This window comes from Crotalus tigris, unplaced genomic scaffold (assembly GCF_016545835.1).
Source record: "Crotalus tigris isolate CLP2741 ecotype Arizona unplaced genomic scaffold, ASM1654583v1 scf7180000024298.760630, whole genome shotgun sequence".
NCBI lineage: Eukaryota > Metazoa > Chordata > Lepidosauria > Squamata > Viperidae > Crotalus > Crotalus tigris.
The window spans coordinates 1-25,969 of record NW_024100471.1 but is presented as its reverse complement, the minus strand read 5'-3'; the positions used below and the strand labels follow the sequence as shown (position 1 = coordinate 25,969).

The 25,969-nt window shown below is 50.4% G+C and overlaps 3 protein-coding genes across 4 annotated transcripts; all 3 read right to left on the bottom strand.

The window, feature by feature from the left end:
* Positions 1-1,934: 1,934 nt before the first annotated feature.
* On the bottom strand, positions 1,935-7,344 carry LOC120299533 (potassium voltage-gated channel subfamily V member 2-like). Its single transcript, XM_039324430.1, has 2 exons — positions 4,666-7,344; positions 1,935-2,216 (listed from the first exon to the last, which is right to left on the bottom strand). The coding sequence occupies exons 1-2, from the start codon at positions 5,947-5,949 to the stop codon at positions 1,935-1,937; spliced, it is 1,566 nt and encodes a 521-aa protein (XP_039180364.1). The 5' UTR covers positions 5,950-7,344.
* Positions 7,345-8,188: 844 nt separating this feature from the next.
* CD320 (CD320 molecule) lies at positions 8,189-18,536 on the bottom strand. Of its 2 annotated transcripts, none has more exons than XM_039324408.1 (5): positions 18,379-18,536; positions 14,929-15,357; positions 11,733-11,792; positions 10,452-10,588; positions 8,189-8,394 (listed from the first exon to the last, which is right to left on the bottom strand). In XM_039324408.1, exons 1-4 carry the CDS (start codon positions 18,428-18,430, stop codon positions 10,470-10,472), a joined length of 660 nt encoding a protein of 219 aa, XP_039180342.1. In that variant the 5' UTR covers positions 18,431-18,536; the 3' UTR covers positions 8,189-8,394; positions 10,452-10,469. The 2 variants fall into 2 exon arrangements, with proteins under 2 accessions (XP_039180342.1, XP_039180343.1); XM_039324409.1 differs by lacking the exon at positions 8,189-8,394 and adding an exon at positions 8,701-9,222.
* Positions 18,537-21,251: 2,715 nt separating this feature from the next.
* NDUFA7 (NADH:ubiquinone oxidoreductase subunit A7) lies at positions 21,252-24,514 on the bottom strand (the record flags this gene model as incomplete). Its single annotated transcript, XM_039324394.1, has 2 exons — positions 21,252-21,621; positions 24,339-24,514. Coding segments are annotated over 2 exons (273 nt in total), but the record flags the coding sequence as incomplete, so codon positions are not given.
* Between the last annotated feature and the right edge of the window lie 1,455 nt (positions 24,515-25,969).

Here is a 25,969-nt window from a genome sequence, read left to right as displayed (position 1 = left end):
TCTAAAGAGCAGTCGGGGTTGATCTCTTCTAGGACTGACCGGTTTGAACGCCTTGCAGTCCAAGGGACTCACAGGAGTCTTCTCCAGCACCAGAGTTCAAAGGCCTCCATTCTTTTGCGCTCAGCCTTTCTTATGGTCCAACTTTCACAGCCACACATTGCAACTGGGAAAACCATGGCCTGGACACATTGTATAAACTTCCCTTTTTCCTGCGTGTGTGGTCTCAGGACATGAAGTTCTCTCTCTTAGTGGGTTAAAGGTAGATAAGAAGTCATCCATTAGGTTAAGCTTGGGCGGCAAGCTGTATAAAAATGACATCCCAGGAGTAACTCGGGGTTCAGAATTTGTCATATGAATACTCTGAACCTTTGCGCAAATAAATCCTGTTTTCTCCAACCCTTCGTGGTCGGGTCTTCTGATGTAAGTATCGTGGTTTTTCCACTACAAATCAATATTTTTCTACCTTGGGAACGTGAAGATGGGTGGACTTCAACTCCCAGAATTCCCCAGCCAGCAAAGCTGGCTGGGGAATTCTGGGAATTGAAGTCCACCCATCTTCACGGTCCCCAAGTTGAAAAAGCACCAGTGTACACCCTTTTTCTTCCCGTGGGCATCCCAGGCCAAAGAAATTCTCCCCCAAGATTGTCCACGCCTGCCACAAACCCAGTTTTTGTCAGGCTAGGACCAGGAGTTGGGGAGATCTAGTCCTGCCTTCGACACGAAAGCCAACTGGGTGACTTTGGGCTAAGCCCTCTCCAGCCCAACCCACCTCACAGGGTTGTAGTGGAGAAAGAAGGAGGAAGGAAGATTAGATACGTTCATTGCGTTGTTTATAAAAAAGGCGGGATAAAAAGGAAATCTAAAAATAAAGCCAGCCGGACGCGGTTCACCCGGTTTAGGAGAGGCAGGTTAAGAACAAGGACAAGCGGCTTCCGAGCCTCATTCGGGCATCGGTGGGGGGGCCTTGGCGGTGAATTCGGGCAGCCGATTCCCACGTTTGGCTTCAGAAGGCCAGTTTATAAGCTAAACGCGCTGTACACGGGGCTACCCTTGAAAAGTATTCGGAGACTACAGTTGGTCCAGAATGCAGCCGCGCGAGTGATAGTGGGTGCTCCTCGGTACACCCACGTTACACCTATCCTCCGTGAGCTGCATTGGTTGCCTATTGGTCTCCGGGTCCGATTCAAGGTGTTGGTTATTACCTTTAAAGCCCTATATGGCTCAGGGCCAGGCTATTTGCAAGACCGCCTACTACCTGATAGTTCCCTATGTCCGGTTAGATCCCACAGGCTGGGCCTCCTTCAGGCCCCGTCGTCGGCCAAGCAGTGCCATTTGGCGGGGCCGCGGCGGAGGGCCTTCTCTGTGATGGCGCCCACGTCTTGGAACCAGCTCCCCCCGGAGATTAGGACCGCTCCCACCCTGTTGGTTTTCCGCAAGCTGCTTAAGACCTGGCTTTTCCGGCAGGCCTGGGATTTATAAAATCTGACCCCGGGATGACTGTTATTGTACTGTTTGTTTTGTTACGTTATGTTGTGTTTTTATTGTTAACCGCCCGGAGTCCTGCGGGAGTGGGGCGGTCTATAAATTTTAATAAATAAATAAATAAATAAACTGTCCGGGATTAAACCGATGTTAGGCTCACAGGTAAGTTAACTGCAGGCAGCTCAGCTCTGGGCAGAGGGAAATGAGGAGGTGGGGGGGAACAGCCCCCTCTGCCTGCCCTCTCTGCCCCCTTGGCATCTGCAGGAAAAGGAGGGCAAGCTGGGGGAGGCAAGGCAAGGAGGCCTGGCGGCTGGCTGTCCCGGGTACGAGGGAGCTAAGCCTGGCAGGCCAGCCTGGCAGGGACGGACGCAGGAGTTATCCTGGGATGGAGGTGTGGCTGAGTTGGAGGTGGGGGGGGGAGGCAAGGAGCAAGGGGGGGGGGTGGCGAGTGGCTACTGGCCGGGGGGCTGGCCTGCCCGGTTGCTTTCGGGGCCCCAGCACCGGCCCAGCTTCTTCCGGAGCCTCTGCCTGAGGCCGTCCTGGCGGGGGGCCACCGTGGTCTTGTCCTCCTCGTGGGACTTGAGCTTGGCGTAGTAGTCGGAGAACCTGTTGTAGAGGATGGAGATGGGCATCCCGTTGACGATGATGCCGAAGGCGATGCAGCCGAAGGCCACCACCCGGCCCAGGAAGGTGTCCGGCACCGTGTCCCCGTAGCCCACGGTGGAGAGGCTCACCTGGAGGAGGAGGAGGAGGACAGGGAAAAGGAGGAAGACAGGAGGAGAGAGGACGGGGAGGGAGGAGGAGGAAGAAGAGGAAAAGAAGAGGAGAGAGGAGGGGGAGGGGAGGAAGGAGGAGGAAGAGGAGGAAAATAGGAGGAGGGGAGGAAGAGGAACAGGAAGAAGAGGAAAAAAATAGGAGGAGGAGATGGGGAAGAAGAGGAGAGAGGAGGGGGAGGGGAGGAAGGAGGAGAGAGAAGGGGAGGGAGGAGGAGGAGGGAGGAAGAGGAAGAAAAGGAGGAGGAGGGGGAGGAAGAGGAAGGGGAAAAAGAGGAGGAAAATAGGAGGAGGGGAGGAAGAGGAACAGGAAGAAGAGGAAAAAAATAGGAGGAGGAGATGGGGAAGAAGAGGAGAGAGGAGGGGGAGGGGAAGAAGGAGGAGGGGAGGGAGGAGGAGGAGGAGGGAGAAAGAGGAAGAAGAGGAGGAGAGAGGAGGGGGAGGAAGAGGAAGGGGAAAAAGAGGAGGAAAATAAGAAGAGGAAGAGAAGGGGAGGAGGAGGAAGAACAAGATGTCCTCCTGAGTTGAAGCAAACTCACTTGCAAGATGGAGCCAACTCTTAACGCCCAAAAGAGACCCCAACCGCAAAGACCGTCAGGGGGTCTGGGGGCGAAACCAGACGAAGGACACCTGAGGGAGCCAGGGGTGTCTAGGCCAGGGGTGGGGAACCTGGGCTCTTTGATGACTGGGGGACTTCAACTCCCAGAATTCCTCAGCCAGCATGGAACTGGAAGTCCACACGTCATCAAAGAGCCCAGGTTCCCCACCCCTGGCCTAGTCTGACACGGAGAGAGACCAGGGGAGACAAGAGAGCAGCCTTCCAATTCCTGAGGAATTCTGGGAGTTGAAGTCCACAAGTCATCAAAGAGCCAAGTTGGAAGATTCCCTGGTGTAGACCCACCGGCAGGCCTGTGGCCTTCAGGGCCAGCTCTCTCCAGTCACCATCTCCAAATCTCACCGCATGCCTTTCTTTTAGGGTATTTCTGCACCCCTTCTCCACTTGGGAGTAAGAAGACTGGAAGGAGAAGCTATTTTTGCCCGCATGGAGTCCTCTTCCGTCCCCCACAGCTGGCAAGCAGCACCCCCAGAGCCATATTCTGCTGTCCCTCCTCCAAGCCAGCCCTTCCACCGTCACTGCTTGGGCCATTTTGGGGGATTGGATCCCCAAGACCTATTAAATGTCATTCTTGGGTCTGACAGGGCTACTAACTCAAGAGGGGACCCTCAGCTACAAATTACAAGTACAGATTAGGCGAGACCCGGCTCAAAAACAGTAACCGTGAGAGGGACCTTGGAGTCCTAGTGGACGATCCCTTAAATGTGAGCCAGCTGTGTGCGGCAACGGCCCAAAAAGCGAACACAATCTTGGGTTGTATAAACAGAGGGACAGCATCAAAGTGATGTGAAGTCTTAGCACCGCTTTATAAAGCGTTAGTAAGGCTGCACCTGGAATACCTGCATCCAATTTTGGTCACCACACTGCAAAAAAGATGTTGAGACTTTGGAAAAAATGTAAAGAAGAGCAACTAAGGTGATTAAAGGCCTGGAGACAAAAATGTATGAAGAACGGTTGCGGGACTTGGGTATGTCCAATCTAAAGAAAGACTAGGGGGGACAGGATAGCAGTGTTCTAGTATTTGAGGGGCTGCCACAGAGAAGAGGGGGGTTCAACCTATTCTCCAAAGCACCCGAGGGCAGGACAAGAAACAATGGATGGAAACTAATCAAGGAGAGAAGCAACTTGGAATTAAGGAGAAACTTCCTAACAGGGAGGACAATTAACTGGTGGAATAGAAGTTGCCTTCAGAAGTTATGGGCGCTCTATCACTGGAAGTTCTCAAGAAGAGACTGGACAGCCATGTCTGAAATGATATAAGGCAGTGATGGCAAACCTTTTAGAGACCGAGTGCCCCAAAATCGCCCTGCCAGCACCCTGCCCTGCCACCATTCTGCCCTGCCCCCCACCCGCCTGGCCCACCACAGACTGCCCAGGCAGCCCAGCAGCGCCATGGCAGCCAAGCCCTCTGCCCGCGCCCTGCAGCATCATCTGCGTGCAACAGGGCACAAGGGTGGAGTCTTGTCCCCGCTGTCCGGCTCCCATGTCCTAGGCTGTGCTGCTCCACACAGGCCGCGCCTGGGGGTGACTCTCCTCCGGGGGGTCTGCTGGTGAGGAGGGGGCCACAGGGGGAGGCAGGGCTGGGGCGACAGTGTGCGTGCCCACAGAGAGGGCTCTGAGTGCCGCCTCTGGCACGCATGCCATAGGTTCGCCACCACTGGTATAAGGTCTCCTGCTTGAGCAGGGGGCTGGACTAGAGGACCTCCAATGACCCTTCCAGCTCTATTCTGATAATTATTATTAGCTGATACGCGGAGGGAGTGGGGTCTGCGTGTGGATGACGGGTTCACTTACTGCTGCCCACCACCAGGCGTTGGGGATGCTGGTGAAGTTGGTGTTCGGCACATCGTGCTCAACGGAGTGCATGAGGGCGGAGAAGGTAAAGATGCCCATGGCGATGAAGAGCAGGAGGCAGCAGACCGGCTGGCAGCACTGCCGGAGGGTGAAGCCGAAGGCCCTCAGCCCCGTGGAGTGCCGGGCCAGCTTCAGGATACGGAAGATCCGCATCAGCTTGATCAGCTTGAGGACCTTGCCCAGCTTCCCCACGTTCCGCATCTTGTGCAGCTCCTCGTGGTCTTCGGAGTCGTTCTCGACCAGGCACTCGAAGACGATCTGGACGTAGAAGGGCAGGATGGACACCAGGTCGATGGCGCTGAAGGCCGCCCGGAAGAACTGCCGGAGGGTGGAGGTGGAGACCAGCCGCATGAGGTACTCCAGGGTGAAGAAGACGGCGCAGACGGTCTCCAAGTGCTCCATGCACTGCTTGCTGGTCTTGTCCTGCATTTCCTTCATGGTGCTGAGGGTCATCCCCACCACCGAGAACAGCACGAACAGGCTGGACAAGAGGGCCGTGATCTTAGCCAGGACCGAGGAGTACGGGTTCTCGATCAGTTTCCAGATGGCCTTCCGGAACTGGCCCATGAACTTGCCCTCAAAATGTTCTTCCTTCTCGACGGTCTCCAGTTCGGCCTCCAACTCTTGCTGGATCTTCAGATACTCCACTATCTCGTCATGCTTCTCCTCAAAGAGGATCCGGCAGCAGCGCTGGGTGTACTTCATGTGGACGCCCCAGTACTCGATCTCCTCCAGGAAGTTGGCCGAGCAGAACTCGGTCAGGACCCACATGACTCCGCTCCGGTAGAAGTGGGAGACGTAGTGGAAGACGAGAGGGTCTCGGTCGAAGAAGTACTCGTTCTTCGGCACCGAGTAGTCGTCGCACAGCTCCAGCTTCTTCACGGGATCCACGCAGGTGGCCAATTGCCCAATCCTGGTGAGGGGGTATTTGGCCGCCACTCGGACAGAGATGTGGAAGTGTTGGCCTCCAACGTTGAGGGTCAAGAAATTCGGATTCGACGGGTGGGAAAGGTCGTCGCTGTCCTGGGCCCAGTCGGCCAAATTGTCCATGGAGCTCCACGGCTTGACCAGCTTCTCCTGAGAGAAGGGAAGGAGGAGGTCCACATTGTTGGCAGTCCTGCAGCACTTCTGACAGGCCCTAAACTTCATGTTGGCTGAGAGGCTTGCCCGCCTTTGCACGGTGGGCCTCATGGTGGTGATTGAGGGGCCTTCACTGGCCACCATCCGCGGCCGATGCCTTTAGAGGAACTCGGATTCTGTCAATTGCCGAGTTGCTACTCTTAGCAGCTCTGAACTGCTCACTCGTGTATCACCAAACCAGCTGAGCCCCACAAAGCCGCTAGATCCCTGTTATGGGACTGGATGGAACTGGAAGCAGCTGCTTCTGAGCTTCTTACGGCATTAATCAGATTATGCTCTTAAAATGTCAACCTAAGAAGCTAATCTGGATGTTTGAGTTGGGCCGGTCTGATCTCACATTTTTCTTTTTTTAAGATGTCGTGTTTGAAGTGCTTCAAGACACAGGGGTGAGCAACCATGTCAACTTTATGACCTGTGGACTTCAACTCCCAGAATTCCTGAGCCAGCCAGGACCATGATTAGCCCTTCAGTGGGGGATAGCAGGATATCCCATGGCTACAGTCTATTGAACTGTCAAGAATGAAACTTTGGTAACGACATGTCTCGTTTCAACTTGCCATTACAATGAGAACAACGAAACCTCTCCGGTTCCGCTGAAGACTGTGAGAGCCTGAAACCTCTCCAAGGACACCACAGCAGGTGTGGAGAGGAAGCAGACGGTTCCCATAACAAAGTGAAATTGTTTACATGGACTAGGTGAGAGGTTGGGGTTTTGACCCGAGAAATGATGGTTTAATTCTATGAACTGGTGCCTGGGAAACTCAGACTTAGTTTTGCTTCGACACCACCATGCCGTGTATTTAATAAACAGTTGAGATTTTCGGAAACAGAATGGACGGAGTTTTATTTGGATTCTTGAGCTGGATGTTGACATGAACGTTCAAAGAAATCCCAGAAAACAGTGGTGTTTCTGGTTGGGGTGCTTCTCAAGGCCATTGTAAGGAGGGAAAGACGCCCCTGAAAGCTGCGAGTAACGATGAAGAGGAGGGGTCTGAAGAAAGGATGGGGTTGGGAGGCACTTTAATGAGTGGGGGAGATTCCAGGAGAACCCCCCCCCCCACCCGAGAGTTGGGAAATGATTTTTAATGTTCGCACTACGACAGGAGGTTGACCCCAGTGCTGCACAAGCAGAACCCCCAAGCTGAACGAGACTCGGAAAAAAAATTAGGGGTGCCTTTCCTAGCTCAAAATAGATCAAATTCTCACCTCCCACCCAATCTGAGTAAGTGACGATCCCGGTAATCAGGCGGTGTTCACTCCAGATGGCAACGCGACAGGAAAAACCAGGAGCAGCCAAAACCAACGTTTGTCCTATCAGGGGGTCCATCAGCCTTCCCAAACTTCTAGAAGTTGAGAAGAACAGAATAACAGGGCTGCAAGGGACCTTGGAGGTCCTCTAGTCCAACCCCCTGCTCAAGCAGGAAGCCCTAGACCAGTGGTTCTCAACCTTTTAATGCCGCGACCCCCAACCGGTCATAAGTCGAGGACTACTCAACCGGTCATAAGTCAAGGACTACTCAACTGGTGCCGCACCGTTTGCAGACTGGGACTTTTGGCGGGCTCAGCAGGGCAGAGACAGCCTGGACCATTCCTATTGGCTTTGGAAAGCCAATAGAATTAGATTCTATTCAAGAGAGTCTCTTCTATTGGCTTTCAAAAGCCAACAGAATAAAAGGGAGTAGCACAGCTAAGGAAAAGGGAGGAAAATGGCGGACTGCGTTATTTGGCGACCCCTGTGAAATGGTCATTCGACCCCAAATGGGGTCCCGACCCACAGGTGGAGAACCACTGCCCTAGACCAGTGGTTCTCAACCTTTCTAATGCCGTGACCCCATAATACAGTTCCCCATGTTGTGGTGACCCCCAAGTGGGTGTGGCCACCAATAAGAAGGAGTAGGACAGCTAGGGAAAAGGGAAAAAATGGCGGACAGCGTGGTTTGGCGACCCCCGTGAAATGGTCGTTCGACCCCAAATGGGGTCCCGACCCACAGGTGGAGAACCACTGCCCTAGACCATTCCAGACTGATGGCTGTCCAGTCTTAAAAACCTCCAGTGATGGACCACCCACAATTTCTGGAGAGCTCTTGTTCAACGCACCTGGAGGCACCGGACGAGGGAAGCAGCAACCCGCCCACCCTACCCCCAGCAGCACCATGAAAGGAAGGTGGGATCCAGCAGCTCGGGGTCGGATCTGAGGGATGCAAAGGCCATTGTGCTTGGAGAGGCTCCACAGAGCCTGGGCTGAAGGGCTTCTGCGGGAGAGGGCATCTGCAGAGCTGCTGCAGAAGAGAAGCCCAAGCCGGCCGCGAGAGACACCCGGATATAGTTTAAATATTAAACCTATTTTAATTTCCCCCCCTAGGAGGCAGACTTCTGTTGACGGCCTGCAGGCCGTGGGGCTTCCCAGCCTCCGTTCCTGCAAGGGGACCCAGCACGGACGCCGGCCTTTTCCATCCAAGGATTGCGCCTGAGGTTCCCGGGAGGAGCAGGTGACGGAGTCCCTTGCGTGAGGGAGCAAGGAGCGTCATCCTGGGAGAAAGGAAGGAGAGGAGAAGAGGCTTTAGACCAGTGGTTCTCAAACTTTTTAATGCCGCGACCCCCAACCGGTCGTAAGTCAAGGACTAAACTGGTCGTAAGCTGAAGACTAAACCGGTCGTAAGTCAAGGACTACCCAATTGGTCGTAAGTCGAGGACTTTCCCTGCCTGGGAGCACCGCACATGTGTGGTGCCGCCCCCTACGCCGGCCGAGGCGTAGCTGGCAAGCGGCAGAGACGGAGCAGGCCGACCACCGGCTGGACCGCCAGCTGGCCCAGCCCAAGGGAGGTAAGGCACCCGCTGGAAAAGGGGAAAAAATATGGCGGACAGCCTTGCTTGGCGACCCCCGTGTAATGGTCGATCGACCCCAAATGGGGTCACGAGCCACAGGTTGAAAACCGCTGCTTTAGACTCCTCAAAGGGCTTGCACTCTGGCCGAAAAGGATTATCAGGAGAAGAATGAAGAGAGCAGACGGGGGAGGCCTTTCCAAAAGGCCACTGGACTTTCTTTGTTTTTTTTCCCTTGAAGATGTTTCGCTTCTCATCCAAGAGGCTTCTTCCGTTCTGAAAGAATGCTGGAGGATGGGAGGATTTACGATTTTCTCCATCGTTCGGTCAGAACCGATGAAGCTTCTTGGACAAGAAGTGAAGCGTCTTCGAGGAAAAACAAAGGAAGCCCAGTGACCTCTTGAAAAAACACCTCTGGGACAATCGTGACCTGGGTGACTCAGAGCCTCCGTAGAACTGAAGAAGCTTCCTGGACGCGAAGCGAAATGTTTGACTTGGACGCTTGAGAATCTCCACGGACACCCCAAAAGGAGACTACGGAGAGAGGAAAACAGTATTATTTTTTGCCACCCTACAAAAGAGCGGAACTCAGCAAATCACCTGGGCCTTGCTTTCTGGAATGCCACCCTCAAAACAGCTGGGCCGATGTGGGGCAGGGCAGGACTGGAACATTGCCAGCTTCTCCCAATGCCCATCTCAAGAAAATGCTGTTCTTAACATTACTCTCCACGGGCAGCTCCTGCCTGTGAGATTACCAGGGGCGAGCTGAACAGACGTTCAACAACAGGGTCGCAGAGGAGAACATAAACAAAAGTTGTTCAACCCCAAAGCATCGCAAACCTTGCAATTTACACCTGGGGGGGGGGAGTGGAGGGAAAGTCCAGGAGAGATTTGGGTTCTCCGAGGGGTCCTTTTGTTGAAGCTGACCAGAGACATGTCTGTGGAGATTCTCCGTCATCCAGGTCACGGTCATCCCAAATGTGATTTTTTTATCCCGCAGGACACTGGACTTGTTTTTTTCTTTGAAGATGTTTCGCTTCTCCTCCAAGAAGCTTCTTCAGCTTCTGAATGGTGGGGAAAGGGAAGGATTTATACTCCTTGTAGATAGCTGGTCATTTGCCTTCTTTCAGAGAGCCGTTGAGGCCACTTGGAAGTTTGTTTGTGTCCTCAGTTTGTTGTGTCTAAAACAGTGGTTCTCAACCTTTTTAATGCCGCGATCCCCAACCGGTCGTAGGTCGAGGACTACTCAACCGGTCGTAAGTTGAGGACTTCTCAACGGGTGCAGCACTGTTTGCAGAATGGGACTTTTGGCGGGCTCAGCAGGGCAGAGACGGCCTGGACAATTCCTACTGGCTTTGGAAAGCCAATAGAATTAGACTCTATTCAAGAGAGTCTATTCTATTGGCTTTCAAAAGCCCATAGAATAAAAGGGAGTAGCACAGCTAAGGAAAAGGGGGAAAAAATGGCGGACTGCGTTGTTTGGCGACCCCCGTGAAATGGTCGTTCGACCCCAAATGGGGTCCCGACCCACAGGTTGAGAACCACTGGTCTAAAAGAACACAAATGACCAGCTGTCTGCAAGGAGTACAAATCCTTCTATTATTCTCCACCGTTTGGTCAGAGCTGAAGAAGCTTCTGGAATGAGAAACGAAACCTCCTCAAAGGAAAAACAAGGGTCCAATGGCCTCCTGAAAAAAAAGAAAAAGCCGCTTTGGGTCTCCCAGAAGCCCAGCTAAAGACATCAGATCAGACTCGGGGCTTACCTGGCCGGCAGGCCAGTCTCAAGGGTGCTCCACGAGGACTAGCTGCTTAAAGGCTGCTTTGGGGGAGAGGAGAGGCTTGCCTTTTCTGGAGGCCCACAGGGTGACCGCTGCCACCACCACCACGGTGATCAGGAGTGCTAGAAAAGAGCAGAGAGGAGAGAGACGGGTTAACCTCAGAAGCCGGCCTCGTTCCTGGAATAGCTGTGGGAGGGGAGATGCCGGCCAGCTCTGATAGTTTTCAGGAGAGACCCCCAAAAGACGGCTTTTTCATCTGGTATTCCAGCACTTAACCAAAAACCTTTTGCTGTCCTGTGTACGATGCTGTTATGGTTTCGGCTAATGAAACATTCCAAAGAACTTCCAGGCATTAATTTTCCTAAAAGCCTTTTATTGTTACAAAATGTCGGTACAGGCACAACGGAGGGATGCTAGGCTCTAAGTTCTCTTCCTCTGAGCAGTTCAATTATCAGCATGTTTCCTCCCTAAATTAGCCCTCATATCTCACACTATCCAATTAGTGTGAAGGTCAAAGGTTTCCTTCCTCTTTCTTTCCCGGGCTTTACCCCCACCCCCCTTCTGCTCTGTATTAACCCCAAAAATACCAGACAGTTCTGCATATTGTCAAAAGCAAGAATAGACAATATTTGCAGCGTTGACAGATGCCACGTTGGTGGAGATGGATCAGACCCCATGACAGGTGGCCGTTGACTTAGCAAAGTTGCCACGGCACTGAAATTAGGGACTTCTGACCGTTTTTCACGCTGACCGACCGTTGCACCGTCCCCGTGGTCACGTGATCAAAATCGGGACGCTTGGCCACTGGCTCGTATTTACAGGGTCCCGGGGTCCCCTTTGGCGAACTTCTGACAAGCCAAGTCAAGGGGGAAGTCCGGATCCACTTAACAACCCTGTTACCAATTTAGCAAACGCAGGGATTTGCTTAACAATCCTGGCAAGAACGGTCGTGAAATGGGGCAAAGCTCACCCCATAGTGGCCTTGCTGAGCAGTGGCAGTTCTGGGCTCCGTTGTGCCCGTTCAGCCCAGGACTTCCTTTACCCCTGGGTCGGCCTCCCCTCCTCCCCCAGGCTGCCAAGCGTCCCTGGGCAAGGGGCGCCACCCTCAGGTTCCGCCAAGCAAAGCGCCCTCCGCCCCCTCTCCCCCAAATCCCCAGGTCACCAGCCTGCTCTTCACGAGGCCAATTTCGGCATTGCAGATCAGGACAGCCGATTTTCCTGATTCCGCTTGGGGGAGATCAAGGTGGCTCTGCCAGTCTTACTCACCGACAATGGCAGTGATGGTCAAAGGGTCCAAGGCCAGGGCTTCTGGGGGTGTGCTGGTGCCTGTAAAAGAAAGGGGGGGGAGGAAAGCAGAGTTTAATACACATACGGGGGGGGGGAAATAAATTAAAATGGAATTTTATTCTGTAGGATGGGATTAAAGAGGAACTGTTGAAAAAGCTGAAGTGACTGGCAGAGAGATGCATTTAAGTAGGTTGGGGTTGGGTTCATGACTTTTGCTATTTCTTTCTTTTCTTTCTTTCCTTCCTCTCTTCCTTATCTCTCTCTCTCTCTCTATCTACTGGTCTCTCTATCTCTCATTTTTGTAGATTTTCACTGGTACAGGTATGCAGGTCTTGGTGTATTCGGGTCTTTTCCTGTGTAAGATTGAGAGTATCTTGGAAACGTCGCCAAGATACTCTCAATCTTAAACGAGAAAAGACCTGAATACGCCAAGACCTGCACACACATATATATATATATATGTTTTCTGAGGTTTTCGCGGGTATTTGTATATAGGTCTTTGGTTGTTCGGGTTTTCTCCCGCGTAAAATTGGAAGTGTCTTGGCGACGTTTCGACGAAGTCTCATTCGTCATCTTCAGGCTGGTGTTTTCGGCTTCGTGCTTCTAGGAGCAACTTCGTCGAAACGTCGCCAAGACACTTCCAATTTTAACAATTATATACATAATCTCCCGGTATCCATCGATCCAAAAGAGTGAGGCGTGGGGCAAAACCCAAGGGACCTCAAACGGGCTAACTCACAGAAGAAATAAATCAACACGAGGATCCCTGGGAGACACAAGCAGCTTTGCAAAGAATTTGGGAAAGAAAGACACGGCCGCAGCAGAGGGGGGCTTGAAACACGGAGAAACCAAGACATGATTTTAAAACTCAGAAAGCCTTTTGCAGAGAACTAAGGACTGGCGGATAAAAATAACGCAGGAAGCAAAACAAACCAGAGCATCAGGATGCAGAAGTATATAAATAAATATAAAACTACCAAAAAAAAAAAAAAAAAAAAAAAAACCCCAAACCTCAAGCTGGCTTAATTGAGGTATCTCAGAAAACAGACATCCTGAGAGGAACTCAGATTCTTTCAAGCAGTTATTTATGGCTTGGGAATATTTGGGGGAGGATGGCTGGCCCAAACCGGAATGATTACGCAACTTGGGAGGCAATAAATAGTCAGACTCTCCAAAGGAAAGACCGTCCCTCTGGATTCTTTGTCCCAGGCAGACAGGCCACAAACTGCTCCCCTAAAAGTTCCTGGTGTGCCCCACTGGTGGGTTGTGGGGGGGGGGACTGGCTACCCCAGATCTGGGGATGCAACTTTTAAATCAGGAGTGTCCAACCTTGGCTGCTTTAAGACCTGTGGACTTCAACTCGCAGAATTCCCCAGCCAGCTGATATTGGTTCTGATTGTGTCAAGGTATTTTTTTTTTAGCAAAGAGACCGGTCTGAGAAGGCAGCCAGTGTATTTTAAGCACCTCAGCGTAGGAGGAGAGCTGGGTTAAGTCTACGGTGGGAAAGCCCCCCAAAGTGATTTAATGGCAACTTTCCCAACATTTATGGAAAGGCAGAACTTCCTGGAGCTTCAGCTCTTTTTTTAAAAATAGTAGTAGTAGTAAAGTTGGAAGGGACCTTGGAGGTCATCTAGTCCAACCCCCTGCTCAGGCAGGAAACCCCTACAAATTCATACTATAAAAAGAGTATGAATCAGAAAAGGTGCGACTGGGCTTCTCCTGATTTCATTTGTTTACTTATGAAATTTATTTCTGCCCATCTTGTATCGAAACGATTTTTAAACATCTCGAGTGTGTGTGTGTGTGTGTGTGTGTGTGTGTGTGTGTGTGTCATGGTTTGGCTAAAAGCAGCATTCAGGAATGCTTTGAGGAGGGCATGTTCATATCCAAACATGTGAGAAACAGGACAGCCCAAAACAAAACACGTTTGCCTATTTGCACACGCATGGGATAAAAGATAAGACGTGGATTAAGAGTTCAAGGCATTAAGAGGGGAGAAATAAACTTCCCAGTTAATTAGAAGCCACAGAGGACAACAGAAATCAGCCCAAGAAAAGGGGGGGATGGGGGGGGGAGAGGTGGAGCTCCAGAACCAGAACGTAAGGGGAGTGGGTTGCAGTGATTGACACCTCTGCGGTGATTGACACTTTTGGTTCAGAGTGGCCAACTCCAGCCGTGGTGGAGCCCAGGCAGAAAAACTCCTTTGCAGAATCTGAAAATTCAGGACCGCCCACAGCAAAACGCAGCAAGCTTTAGGTTTGAGCGACAGAATTTAATTCGCCCCCCCACCCCCCATTTGCAAAATCATCACCTAATACAAAAATTACAGGTTTACAGAATGGAAGAACTGATTCCGAATCAGCATCGAACACGAGAATGGAGAGGACCCAGCTGTCCAAATGCTCCGTTTTCATTTATTTCAGCAATACAACTGGAGGCAGGGTGGGCACGCATACTTTTCTTGTGCTGCTGTTTTTTTTTTTTTAAAAAAAGGGATTTTTTTTTTGCAGACTCCCCCACCATACCTTGAAATCTCAGAATTAGCAGAAGATCTGCTTTCTGCCGATCTTGGCATCACCTGGTTGGCACCCCAGAGTCTTGTCCAGGAAATGCCGGAGACGGCACCGTGCCCTTTTACGTGCCAGGGACACGGCTCTGCCCATCTCTAAGCTGAGGAAACCAGGGTGGAGGGTGGGACTCTCACAGGACCTTCTCAACTTCCTTAATCTCTCCCAAGGACACACAGGATAAAAAACATATGCAGGAGCAACAGGGACCGCAGCAGAAGAGACCCTTCCTGCTCCCTTCTTTCGGGTGAAAAATAATGCAGAAAGAGGGAGGGGGAAAAAAAAGGAGTGAAACTTATTCCTACAGTAGGAGACGCAGCCAAGCCCCCACTTGTTCCCAGGCAGGTATACGAGGTATATTTCTAATCTGGAGACTACTTTGGCCAGCTTGACCGGGAGTTATAAGCAGCAAATAATCACAAGCGGCGTACAGAGAAATACAAAATACAACTGAACAGCAAGCAAAGTGCAGCTTTAGCAAAGCAGACGTCACGAGGTCCAAGATGGCTCTTTCCGGACTCCCTAAAAAACGAGGTTGCAATTCAAAGAGAGGCCAGCCAGCAGGAGTGCCGTTTGGCACCCCAAAATCGGACCGCAGCTCAGCCCACCTGTGGGGGTTATCTGTGGGGCCTCTGGCAGCAAATCCGCACCGCAGCCTTCTTCGTCGCCTCCGTCTTCACAGTCTGGATGGCCGTCGCACTTGAAAGACAGGGGGTAGCACTCGGCCCCTGGGTAGCATCGGAACTCGTCGCTTTCGCAGTCATCCTCCTTGAGAGGGCCCAGCGAGGATGCGCAAAGAGACTCGGCCTCATCCGAACCGTCTGGGCAATCCGGGCGCTTGTCGCAAAACCGCTCAAAGGGCAGGCAGGGCCCGCTGCTGTGGCCGCACCGACAGGTGTGATTCCTGCAGATGCTTCCCAGCTGCTGACAACCGTCTGTGTCGTCTTGGCAGCTGATCTGCCTCTCCTGGCCCAGGCACAGCGGCACACGGCCCCCCTTGTGGCACTGGAAGCTCTCAACAGGGCAGGAGGAGGACCCTGCAGGCAGAAAGGAAGAGAGAGAGAAAGAAAGAAAAAGAGAGAAAGAAAGAGAAAAAGAGAAAGAGAGAAAGAAAGAGAAAAAGAGAAAGAGAGAAAGAAAGAGAGAGAGAGAGAGAGAGAGAGAGAGAACGGTGAGTGGAGGGAGCCAATGAGATGTTGAAAGAGAGAGAGAAGCATCGAAAGAATGAAAGTGCAAAAAAAAAAAAAAAAAAAGAAATGGAGAGATACAGTGAATTCAATTACACTGTCAACTTTTTAAAAATCCCCAAACACACCATCGGTTCCTTAAGAGAAGCACCTCCTGAGACTCTGACCTTGGATCCTTACCGGGAAATAATCATTAACTAACCACTATTTATTTTTAGGGGTGAAATAAAACAATTCTGATTTGAGGACCAATCCAAACTGCAGTCAGAGTGTGTTTGTGTAAGCCTACCAGAGGTCGTAAGGCTGTATTGATTTAAAGGATTTATATGGTTGCTTTCTCCCATGGTGATCTTCCGTAAGTCACAAGCACAGCTAAAAACAGAACAAGTCTTCCATTATTCTAATATGGATTTTCCCCAAAAGTAAGTCCTAAGCTGGATCCTGGATCCCCAGAAAGATCAGTGGCACACCGGATTTAAACACGATGGAGAAAAATCTGCAAAACGGTACTTCTGAAATTATTTTCATCCTATTTAGGACTCACATTCGCCTTTTTCTTCCAGATGGAGTTTGCTTTTCTCCACTGAAGCAGGGTGCCAGAGTCTTTTAATTTTCAAAAAATTATGATAATTTTGCAAAGCCGAATCAAGCACACAGTGACACCCAAAGGGAAAAGCCCCAAGACAGAGAAAAGAGAGTGTGCTTATAATTGAGCACAAGGTACCACGGAGTCATATGAAGCAAATGGGTTCCCAAATTGATTACAGTATATAAGTGGAAAAAAGGTTTTTATTTTAATCTCTGGGCTGCTAAATATCAACTCACCATTTCAGAACAAGGAGAGCTAGCTGACTAACTTACTCTTAAAGCCTAAGCAACAAAGCAGAGCAGAAACTATGCCAAAGGGTTTCACTTGCGTGAAGGACAGGATGAGAATGGATGTTTTTGAAGTTTGGTGTTGCAGAACACTCCTGAGAATACAGCGCAGAGTTAAGAAAGGAACTCGATCAAACAAATCAATCCAGAGTTCTCTGGAAGGATGTTGTGAACTGTCCTGAGAAGTCCCTAATGCTGGGAAAGGAGGAAGGAAAGATAAGGACAATCAGCAGCAAGGTGAAGAGACTCAGCTACGTGGATGATGGGGGCACCTTTGAAAGACCTGCAGGACCAGAAGCTTAAGGGGAGATCTTCCTGGAGAAAAGCTATCTATGTGGTCGTGAAGAACTGACACTGGCTTGACATCCATCCATCCATCCATCCATCCATCCATCCATCCATCCATCCATCCATCCATCTCTAGCTGGGCAAGTCATATAATTCCTACAGATGCTGGGAAAGGTGGAAGGGAAGGGGAGGACTAGCATTGATTAAGAGAGTTGCAGGTCTGATAGGGACAATCTTGGAAGACCTGAAGCTTAGGGGGACATCTTCTTGGAGAAAAGATATCTATCTGGTTGCAAAGAATTGACACTGACTTGACGGCACACCATCCATCCATCGATCTGTCTGTCCATCCATCTATATCAGTGTTTCCCAAACTTGACCATTTTAAGGCATGTGGACTTCAACTCCCAGAATTCCACAGCCAGCATTGCTGGCTGTGGAATTCTGGGAGTTGAAGTCCACATGCCTTAAAATGGTCAAGTTTGGGAAACACTGATCTATATCCATCCATCCATCTCCATCCATCTGTCTGTCCATCCATCCATCCATATCCATCCATCCATCCCTCCATCTGTCCATCCATATCCATCCATCCATCCCTATCTGGGCAACTCATACAATTCCTAGAGAAACCCATCATGCTGGGGAAGAGTATGACGACCAGAGGAAGGTGGATGGACTCAGTTAGAGGGGCAATGGGGGCCTCACAGAGAAAACCTCTCTCATTGACCCTAACTTGAGGACCCTCAATCAATCAATGCTTGCAAAAGTGTCCCTGCTCCATTTTAATCTCTAACTAGGTTCAGGTGCTAATTAAAGAACCAATTATTGGGGGGAGAGGGTTCATTGCCCCCCCCCAGACCTTTTGGGCAGGGAGAGGCCCACCTGTGCTGGGTCTAAGCAACAGCCCCTTCCTCAAAAGAACCGGGGTTGGGAGGGGCAGCTTGCTTAGGCAGAGCCAAGCCAAGGCCCAAAGGAGACCCCCCCCCATGGAGGGACCCAGAGCCCACCCTCAGCTATAGAAGGAAACGCAAAGGGTCCAAGGGGGGGAGAGGGAATCATTGTACCCCCCCCATGGGGAAGGCTGGATTACTGCTCCCATCAGCCCCGCCCAGGCTTCTGGGTCTGGGAGTCCAACCGTCTGCAGCAGGGCACCGAAACAGACCAAGGAACAGAGCGTGGTGGGGGGGGCAAAGCATGAGGAAAGGGCATAACGAGAGCCAGGGGCCCGGAGCAAGACGGGCAAACGGGACACAAATGCACCTGCAAAGAGAAATCTGGGTGATGGTGGTGGGGTAATCCTACCGCCCCCCCCCGTTGCGTTTGACTCCGAAAGATTTCGGGGGTCTTAACTCGAGAAAGGCTCGCCTTCCCCCTGGGTCAGGTAGGCCCGGTCGCCGTGGCAACCGGGCCACGGCCTCACCTCTGACCTTGGAAGAGGGCGGGGGGGCGAGCGAGGGGGGCATCGGCGCACGTGCTGCTCGGCGCGGGGCGGGGAAAACCAGCCAGCTCGGAGGTGTGGCGGGGCGTGAGGGCAGGACAGCCAATGGCCGTCTGCGGGGCGGGGCTTGGGGATGGCGCTCGACCAATCGGCGCCCGCGGGGCGTGCTTAGGGGGGCATGAATGAGCTGCCATACGGGGACGGGCCTCTCCTGCTCTCACCCGCCCTTCCTCCCTCCCTCTCAGCCTCCGCCGCGGCCCGCTCACCGGCCTCCCAACGCAGCAGCCAGAGGAGGAGGAGAAGGAGAAGGCGCGTCATGGCTCCGCGGCCGCCGCCCGCACGACTGAACGCCGGGCTCGCATGAAACCCGCCGAAGAAGAAGCGCGCCTGCGCAAAAGAAAATGCGCTTGGGGAAAAACCACGCCTCCGAGTCGCGCATGCGCGGAATAGAACGCGAGGCTTGGCCGGAGGGGAACGAAGCGGGCAGGCGGCCAAAGGCGCATGCGCAGTCTCCCAAAGTTGATCCGAAGCACGTGTTTGCAGATGCTTTGCGAGGCTGGCTGGAAACGGGGGGGGGGGGGAGATCCAGCTGCTGCCCCCACGCCTCGGCTCCGGCGATTTCCCCCCCCCCGCCCCCACCCTTGAGCCCGGTCGGTGCTCGCGGCTCTCAGCCCGGTTGCATTTGCACGCCCTTCCCGCCCCCTTCCCAGGGGTGCATTAGGAGGGTTTGGGGGTCAGCATCACCTGATTGCCCCCCCAGGAGAACCCCCGCCCCTGCCAGGAGGCGGCGGTGGGGAGGTAAGGCAGGGTCTGCCCTCCTGCGCTCCCCCAGGATGAGCCTAGAGCAGTGGTTCTCAACCTTGACAATTTTAAGGCATGTGGACTTCAACTCCCAGAATTCCACAGCCAGCATTGCTGGCTGTGGAATTCTGGGAGTTGAAGTCCACATGCCTTAAAATTGTCAAGGTTGAGAAACACTGGCCTAGAGAAAAGGACTTGGAGGACAGGATAGCAGTCTTCCAGTATTTGTGGGGTTACCATAAATAAGGGGAGGGGGTGTCAATTTGAAAGGAGTAGATTATTAATCAGAAATTTCTAATCTAATGAATCTAAAGGTTGATAGAAGCAGCCACTGGAAAGTCATAAACTGTGACAGGTAAATGTCATACAAATAAGAAAAGCAGAAGTCGCTAGCTAATTGAAATTGCAAGCCGAGGAAATATCGAAATAACTATAGGAGCCGAGCTGCGCTAACAGAAAATTAGATGGTGATAGATAGGATGTGCACAAAGGGGCTTCCTGGAACATGGGAAGGATGGTGGTTTTAGGTGGTCCGGATAGTTTAACAGATGATTAGGGAAGGGGCGTTGAATGCAATAGGGGAGAGGGGAATCTGCGTAGGGGAAAGGATATACAAATGTGTCAAACAGCTCTTTAAGGTGTGGCTGAATTCCTGTGTTTCAGTCCACCAAGCCTTTGCAAACGCTTTATTTTGAATAAAACTTTGTTGCTGGAATTCCAAGTAAGTTTGTTTGTTTTGGGATCTTGAGCCATGTTCCAAACAAATCCAGTCTCCAAAGCCCCTGAAGGCAGGAGAAGAAGCAACGGGTGGAAACTCATCAAGGAGAGAAGCAACCTGGAACTAAGGAGAAACTTCCTGGCAGTGAGAACAATTAACCAGCGGAACAACCTGCCTCCAGAAAGTATGAATGCTCCAACACTGGAGGTTTTTAAGAAGAGACTGGGCAGCCATTTGTCTGAAATGGTATAGGGTTTCCTGCCGGAGCAGGGGGTTGGACTAGATGACCTCCAAGGTCCCTTCCAGCTCTATTCTGATTGACGCTCCAACCATTCCAAGCAGCCTGCCAGTTACTCCCCCCCCCAAGCCCATCCTCCATCTCTGTGCCCTCTGACCATTATGAGGAGGGGGTCCAGCCTGGGCAGCCCCCTGCCAAGGAGACCTTCGGAGGCTCAGCCTTTTTCCATGCTTGGCCACTCTGGCGTTCCCATCCCTGCTGGTATCATCCGCTGCTCGAGGACTTGCTGAGGTTGGGTGGGGAACAGCAAAAAAAGAACAAAAAAAGCCCCCTGTTCAGGAGCAGTCTACCAACAAAGACTTATGACCCTTTTCCAAGCAGCCCAAGACAAGCTTTTGCCAGCCACGGCTGCCAGCACTTCTGGAGCTTGTTCTGCCAGAAAAGCTGCTACCAGATGCGTCCTGATGTTTGGCTATATTAGCAGTGTGTGTGTGTGTGTGTGTGTGTGTGTTCATACGTGCGTCTTATGATCTTTCGAGAAGTTTCTAGCCAGTCTGCAGGAAAGTAAACACACAGCTGGATGGAGGTTTAACCTGATGTTTCCACTTTTTCACACTGAGCATCAATTCTGGGTGTCAGTAATTGGGGCTGCTTGCTTTTGTTAATACCAGCCCTGCATCCGATTGGTCGAAAGCCGCTCTCAGACCCTCCCCCTGGATATTTGGGGACATCAGCTGAATGCTTTGAGAAAGACATTTTGGGAGAATGTGTTTGTATGTGTGCATATGTGCATATACACGTATACATACACACATATATGGTATGTATCTCCATACTTTGACTTTTATCTGTAAATTTGTAACTCGTTTCAATTCTGTATGTATGTATAATAAATACACAAAATGCATGCATAAATAAATAAACGCTTGTGGTCAATCTGCCATTTCTTAATGATGAACCAGTGGAACAACTTGCCACCAGAAACTCTGGGTGCTCCAACACTGGAGGAGGTTTTCAAGAAGAGACTGGACAACCGTTTGTCCGGTATGGTATAGGGCAGGGGTAGGCCACCTTGGCTCTTTTATGACTCGTGGACTTCAACTCCCAGAATTCCTCAGCCAGCGTGGCTCAGCTTGGAAACCTCTCCCTTTCCCCTCAGCATGGCTGGCTCAGGAATTCTGGGAGTTGAGGTCCACGAGTCATAAAAGAGTCAAGATTGCCTACCCCTGGTATAGGGTCTCCTGCTTGAGCAGGGGGTTGGACTAAATGACCTCCAAGGTCCCTTCTAGCTCTGCTAGTCGGCTGAATGTCGTCTACCACCCAGAGTCTCCTGAAAAGGGGGCAGGGTAGCATTTTAATAAATCAATAAATTCACTCTTAACCCGTGTTTTGTGCCTTCGTTTATTCTGGCTGTATCATCTGAGGTTAACAATTCCAACATCGATTCCTCAAATTCTCTTTTGCCAGCCCGACCAGCCCCTAAAGTCATGTAGAACTTTTAGTTACGTTATCGATTGATTACCTTTATTGAATTAGCCCAGATCAGAGAAGAAAAACAAAGTCTTTGCAGGGTGCGTCTCCATGCTGATGCTGCTGCTTGCCCCAAAGGGAAAGGCCCAGACCCACAGCCCGGCCTTTGAGCCTGGGGGCCGATTTCACAAATAGGGCTCATCCTTGGACAGCTCCCACTTCCGAGGCGGGAAGCCCGGGGTCACAGGCAGCTTCTCCCTCTTCGTGACGGAAGAGTCCGAGCTGTGGGTCAGAAATGGAACAGCTGCACGTTAGAGGCCATGTGAGCACTTTCCCCATGCTGGATACCTCTGGAGGCCGTAAACTGGGATTAAAAAGAGTCGGTTTGGTCTAGTGCTTAAGGAGACGGTGAGTTCCAATCCTGCCTTAGGAATGAAAAAGCAGCTGGGTGGCTTTGGGCCAATCGCCAGGAGACGGTGAGTTTTAGTCCCGCCTTAGGCCTGAAAACTGACTGGGTGGCTTGGCCAATCGCCAGGAGACGGTGAGTTCTAGTCCCGCCTTAGGCCTGAAAACTGACTGGGTGGCTTGGCCAATCGCCAGGAGACGGTGAGTTCTAGTCCCGCCTTAGGCCTGAAAACTGACTGGGTGGCTTGGCCAATTGCCAGGAGACGGTGAGTTCTAGTCCCGCCTTAGGCCTGAAAATTGACTGGGTAGCTTGGCCAATTGCCAGGAGACGGTGAGTTCTAGTCCCGCCTTAGGCCTGAAAAGTGACTGGGTGGCTTGGCCAATTGCCAGGAGATGGTAAGTTCTAGTCCCGCCTTAGGCCTGAAAAGTGACTGGGTGGCTTGGCCAATTGCCAGGAGACAGTGAGTTCTAGTCCCACTTTATGCATGAGAACCAGCTGGGTGACTTTAGGCCAATCACCAGGAGACCGTGAGTTCTAGTCCCATCTTGGACATGAAAAGCTGACCACCAACCATCTCCTTGTAAGGGGGAGGTGGGTGGCATAGAAATTTAATAAAAGCAAACTGGGTGACCTTAGACCAGTCCCTCCTCTGCCCAACCCACCTCACAAGGTTGTTGTGGGAAAAATGGGAGAAGGAAGGAATGTCAGGTGAGTTTGTCACCTGGAGTTATTTATACAAGAGAAGAAAAGAAGAAACGGGTGACATGATAGCAGCGTTCCAGTATCTGAGGGGCTGCCACAAAGAGGAGGGGCTCGAAGCACCAGAGGGAAGGAGGAGAAACAATGGTTGGGAACTCATCAGTGAGAGAAGCAGCCTGGAATTCAGGAGAAACTTCCTGACAGTGAGGACAATTAACCAGTGGAACAGCTTGCCACCAGAAGTTGTGGGCGCTCCATCACTGGAGGTTTTTAAGAAGGGGCTGGACAGCTACTTGTCTGAGATGGGGTCTCCTGTTTGAACAAGGGGGCTGGACTAGAAGACCTCCAAGGTCCCATTCTATTCTATTCTATTCTATTCTATTCTATTCTATTCTATTCTATTCTATTTTATTCTATTCTATTTCTATTTCTATTTCTATTTCTAATTCTAATTCTAAGAGCTGAGGTGGCGCAGCAGTTAGGGTGCAGTACTGCAGGCCACTTTAGCTGACTGTGTTCAGCAGGTCAGCGGTTCAAATCTCACCGGCTCAAGGTTGACTCAGCCTTCCATCCTTCCGGGGTAGGTCAAATGAGGACCCAGATTGTGGGGGGCAATGTAAATATATATATATATATATATATATATATATATATATATATATATATATACATTGCTTACTGGTGTACACCGCTTAGAGAGTGCTTGCACTTAAAGCGGTATATAAGTCTCATAAATAAATAAATAAATAAATAAATAATTCTAATTCCATTCCATTCCATATATTCTATTCTATTCTAATTCCATTCCATATATTCTATTCTATTCTATTCTAATTCTAATTCCATTCCATATATTCTATTCTATTCTATTCTATTCTATTCTATTCTATTCTATTCTATTCTATTCTATTCTATTCTATTCTATTCTATTCTATTCTAATTCTAATTCTAATTCCATTCCATATATTCTATTCTATTCTATTCTATTCTATTCTATTCTATTCTATTCTATTCTATTCTATTCTATTCTATTCTATTCTATTCTATTCTATTCTTCTATTCGCAGCATATGAAATAAAAGCATAACCCAGGTTGCCAGCTTAAGAAGGGGCTTCCTGTTCACACCTCTCTCAGGTGCTCAGCAGGGCCAGTAAACAACAGGGAAGGTGTGTTGCAGACCCCGTCAGTTAAAGAACTCTGACTGGTGGGGCCCCAGAAGAGACCTTTCTCTGTCGTTGCCCTTGGGAATATTCTCCTTCGCACCCCCCTGAGGTGAAGCTGCCCCCCCCACTGTCCTGGCCTCCCGTAAAGGCGTAAAAACACGGCTTGGTGGTTTCCTTTGGGTGCACAGGGGCCGGTTAGTACCCTGGAAGCCTCCCTTCCCCTTTCCACCAATTCTTAACTGTGTTCTTAATCATCCTCACCTTTTCTTAAATTTTAACTTCTACAGCACTTTGTTTTGTTTTTAATTATTTTATGGTGCGCCAGAAGGGAGAAGGGCGGTTCCAAACCGTGATAAATGAAATCAAGAAACCTGGCTGGGAGGAAAGGAAGCCAATTCAAGTCCTCGGGAGAAGAGTAAATTTCACAGCCTCTGGGGAACCAAGCCCAACTTGAAGGCTGGCTTAATGCCCGAGTTTGTAGGGGAAATCAGAGGGAAAAAAAAAGACTTTAAACAGCTAAAATAACCTAAAACAGCCAAGAGCTTTGGCAGTTCAGCCAGCTGGGTCATTGTTCAGAAGCCGGAAACGGCGACGGCAAACAAAGACCTGTTTAGCTTCGGCTCCACCTGACGCTTTCCGGAAGGAAGGCTCCTTTGCAAAGGAGGCTCAGCTCTTAGGACCGTCCCGGGTCTCAGCAGGTATCACCAAGCGGGTCGGAGGGGGGCGCCTACCTTCCAGCTTCCTCTCCGGGGGCCAACTTCTTCTGAGCTGACATGAGGACAATGGGCGGAAACGCCTGCCTGCGCCCGTCTCGCGTGCAGTAGTAGTTGTCTGCTAGCTTGTGGCTGGGCCCCAGCGGGAGGCGGGGGGGCGGCTGGGTCCTGCAAAGCGGGGAGGCGGAAGGACACGATCAGAGCAGGAAAAGCCAAAATAAGAGACACTTGAAGCAACGTCCTGGCTTGACCGAGGCTGGAAGCCACAGGCCATGTTATCCCTTCCAAGGGTGGGCCAGGTCCTTATTCCGTTTCCAGGGGTCACAAAAGGGACCCCCCCCAAGGTGGGGGCCCAGGAGGGGTCTTGGACGGACTCAGATCCTGCACCCACTGGGCATTTACTGGTAATAATGATAATAATAATAGTAATAATAATAGTAATATTCATAATATATAATAGTAATGATAATAATAGTAATAATAATAATATGATGATTATAATAGTAATAGCAATGATAATAACAATAGTAATAGTAATATTAGTAATAATAATAATAATAATACAATTGTCGATAGGAAAGACAAAAAAGTCTGGATAGTGGACGTGGCAGTGCCTGGAGACAGCAGAATAGACGAGAAAGAACTGGAGAAGATAACAAAATACAAAGACCTACAAATAGAAATAGAAAGACTGTGGCAAAAGCAAGCAAGGGTAGTACCAATAGTCATAGGCTCCTTGGGTGCAATCCCAAAACAACTGGAGCACCACTTGAACACCATTGGCATTGACAAATTCGCTATTAGTCAATTGCAAAAGGCGGCCTTACTAGGAACTGCTTCCATCCTGCGACGATATCTGTAATACCATCAAACATCCACATCTGCCTATCCCAGGTCCTGGGTAAGGACTCGATAGGTAGACAAAATGCCAAATCCAGTCTGAACATCTGGCTACTGTGCGATGATCGATAATAATAATAATAATATTAGGAACTGCTTCCATCCTGCGACGATACCTGTAAATACATCAAACATCCACATCTGCCTATCCCAGGTCCTGGGTAAGGACTCGATAGTAGAACAAAATGCCAAATCAGTCTGAACATTGGCTAACTGGCGGATGAATCCATAATAATAAAATAATAAATAAGAATAATAAGAATAATATTAGGAAATGCTTCTCCTGCGACGATACCTGTAATACCATCAAACATCCACATCTGCCTATCCAGGTCTGGGAAGGACTCGTAGGTAGACAAAATGCCAAATCCAGTCTGAAACATCTGGCCTGACTGTGCGATGAGCCAATATAATAAAATAAGTATAATAATAATAATCATAATAATAATAATAAATAAATAAAAATAATAAAACCTGGCAATGGCTAAGAGCAGGAAAATTGAAGAAAGAGAACGAGGGACTAATTCTGGCTGCACAAGACCAAGCCTTAAGGACAAATGCATATAAAGTCAAAATTGAGAAGACAGCAACAGACAGTAAGTGCCGCCTATGCAAAGAAGCTGAAGAAGCAGTGGACCACTTGGTAAGCTGTTGCAAGAAGATTGCACAGACTGAGTACAAGCAGCGGCATGACAAAATAGCAACAATGGGTGCATTGGAAGATCTGCCAAAAATATCATTTGCCTGTA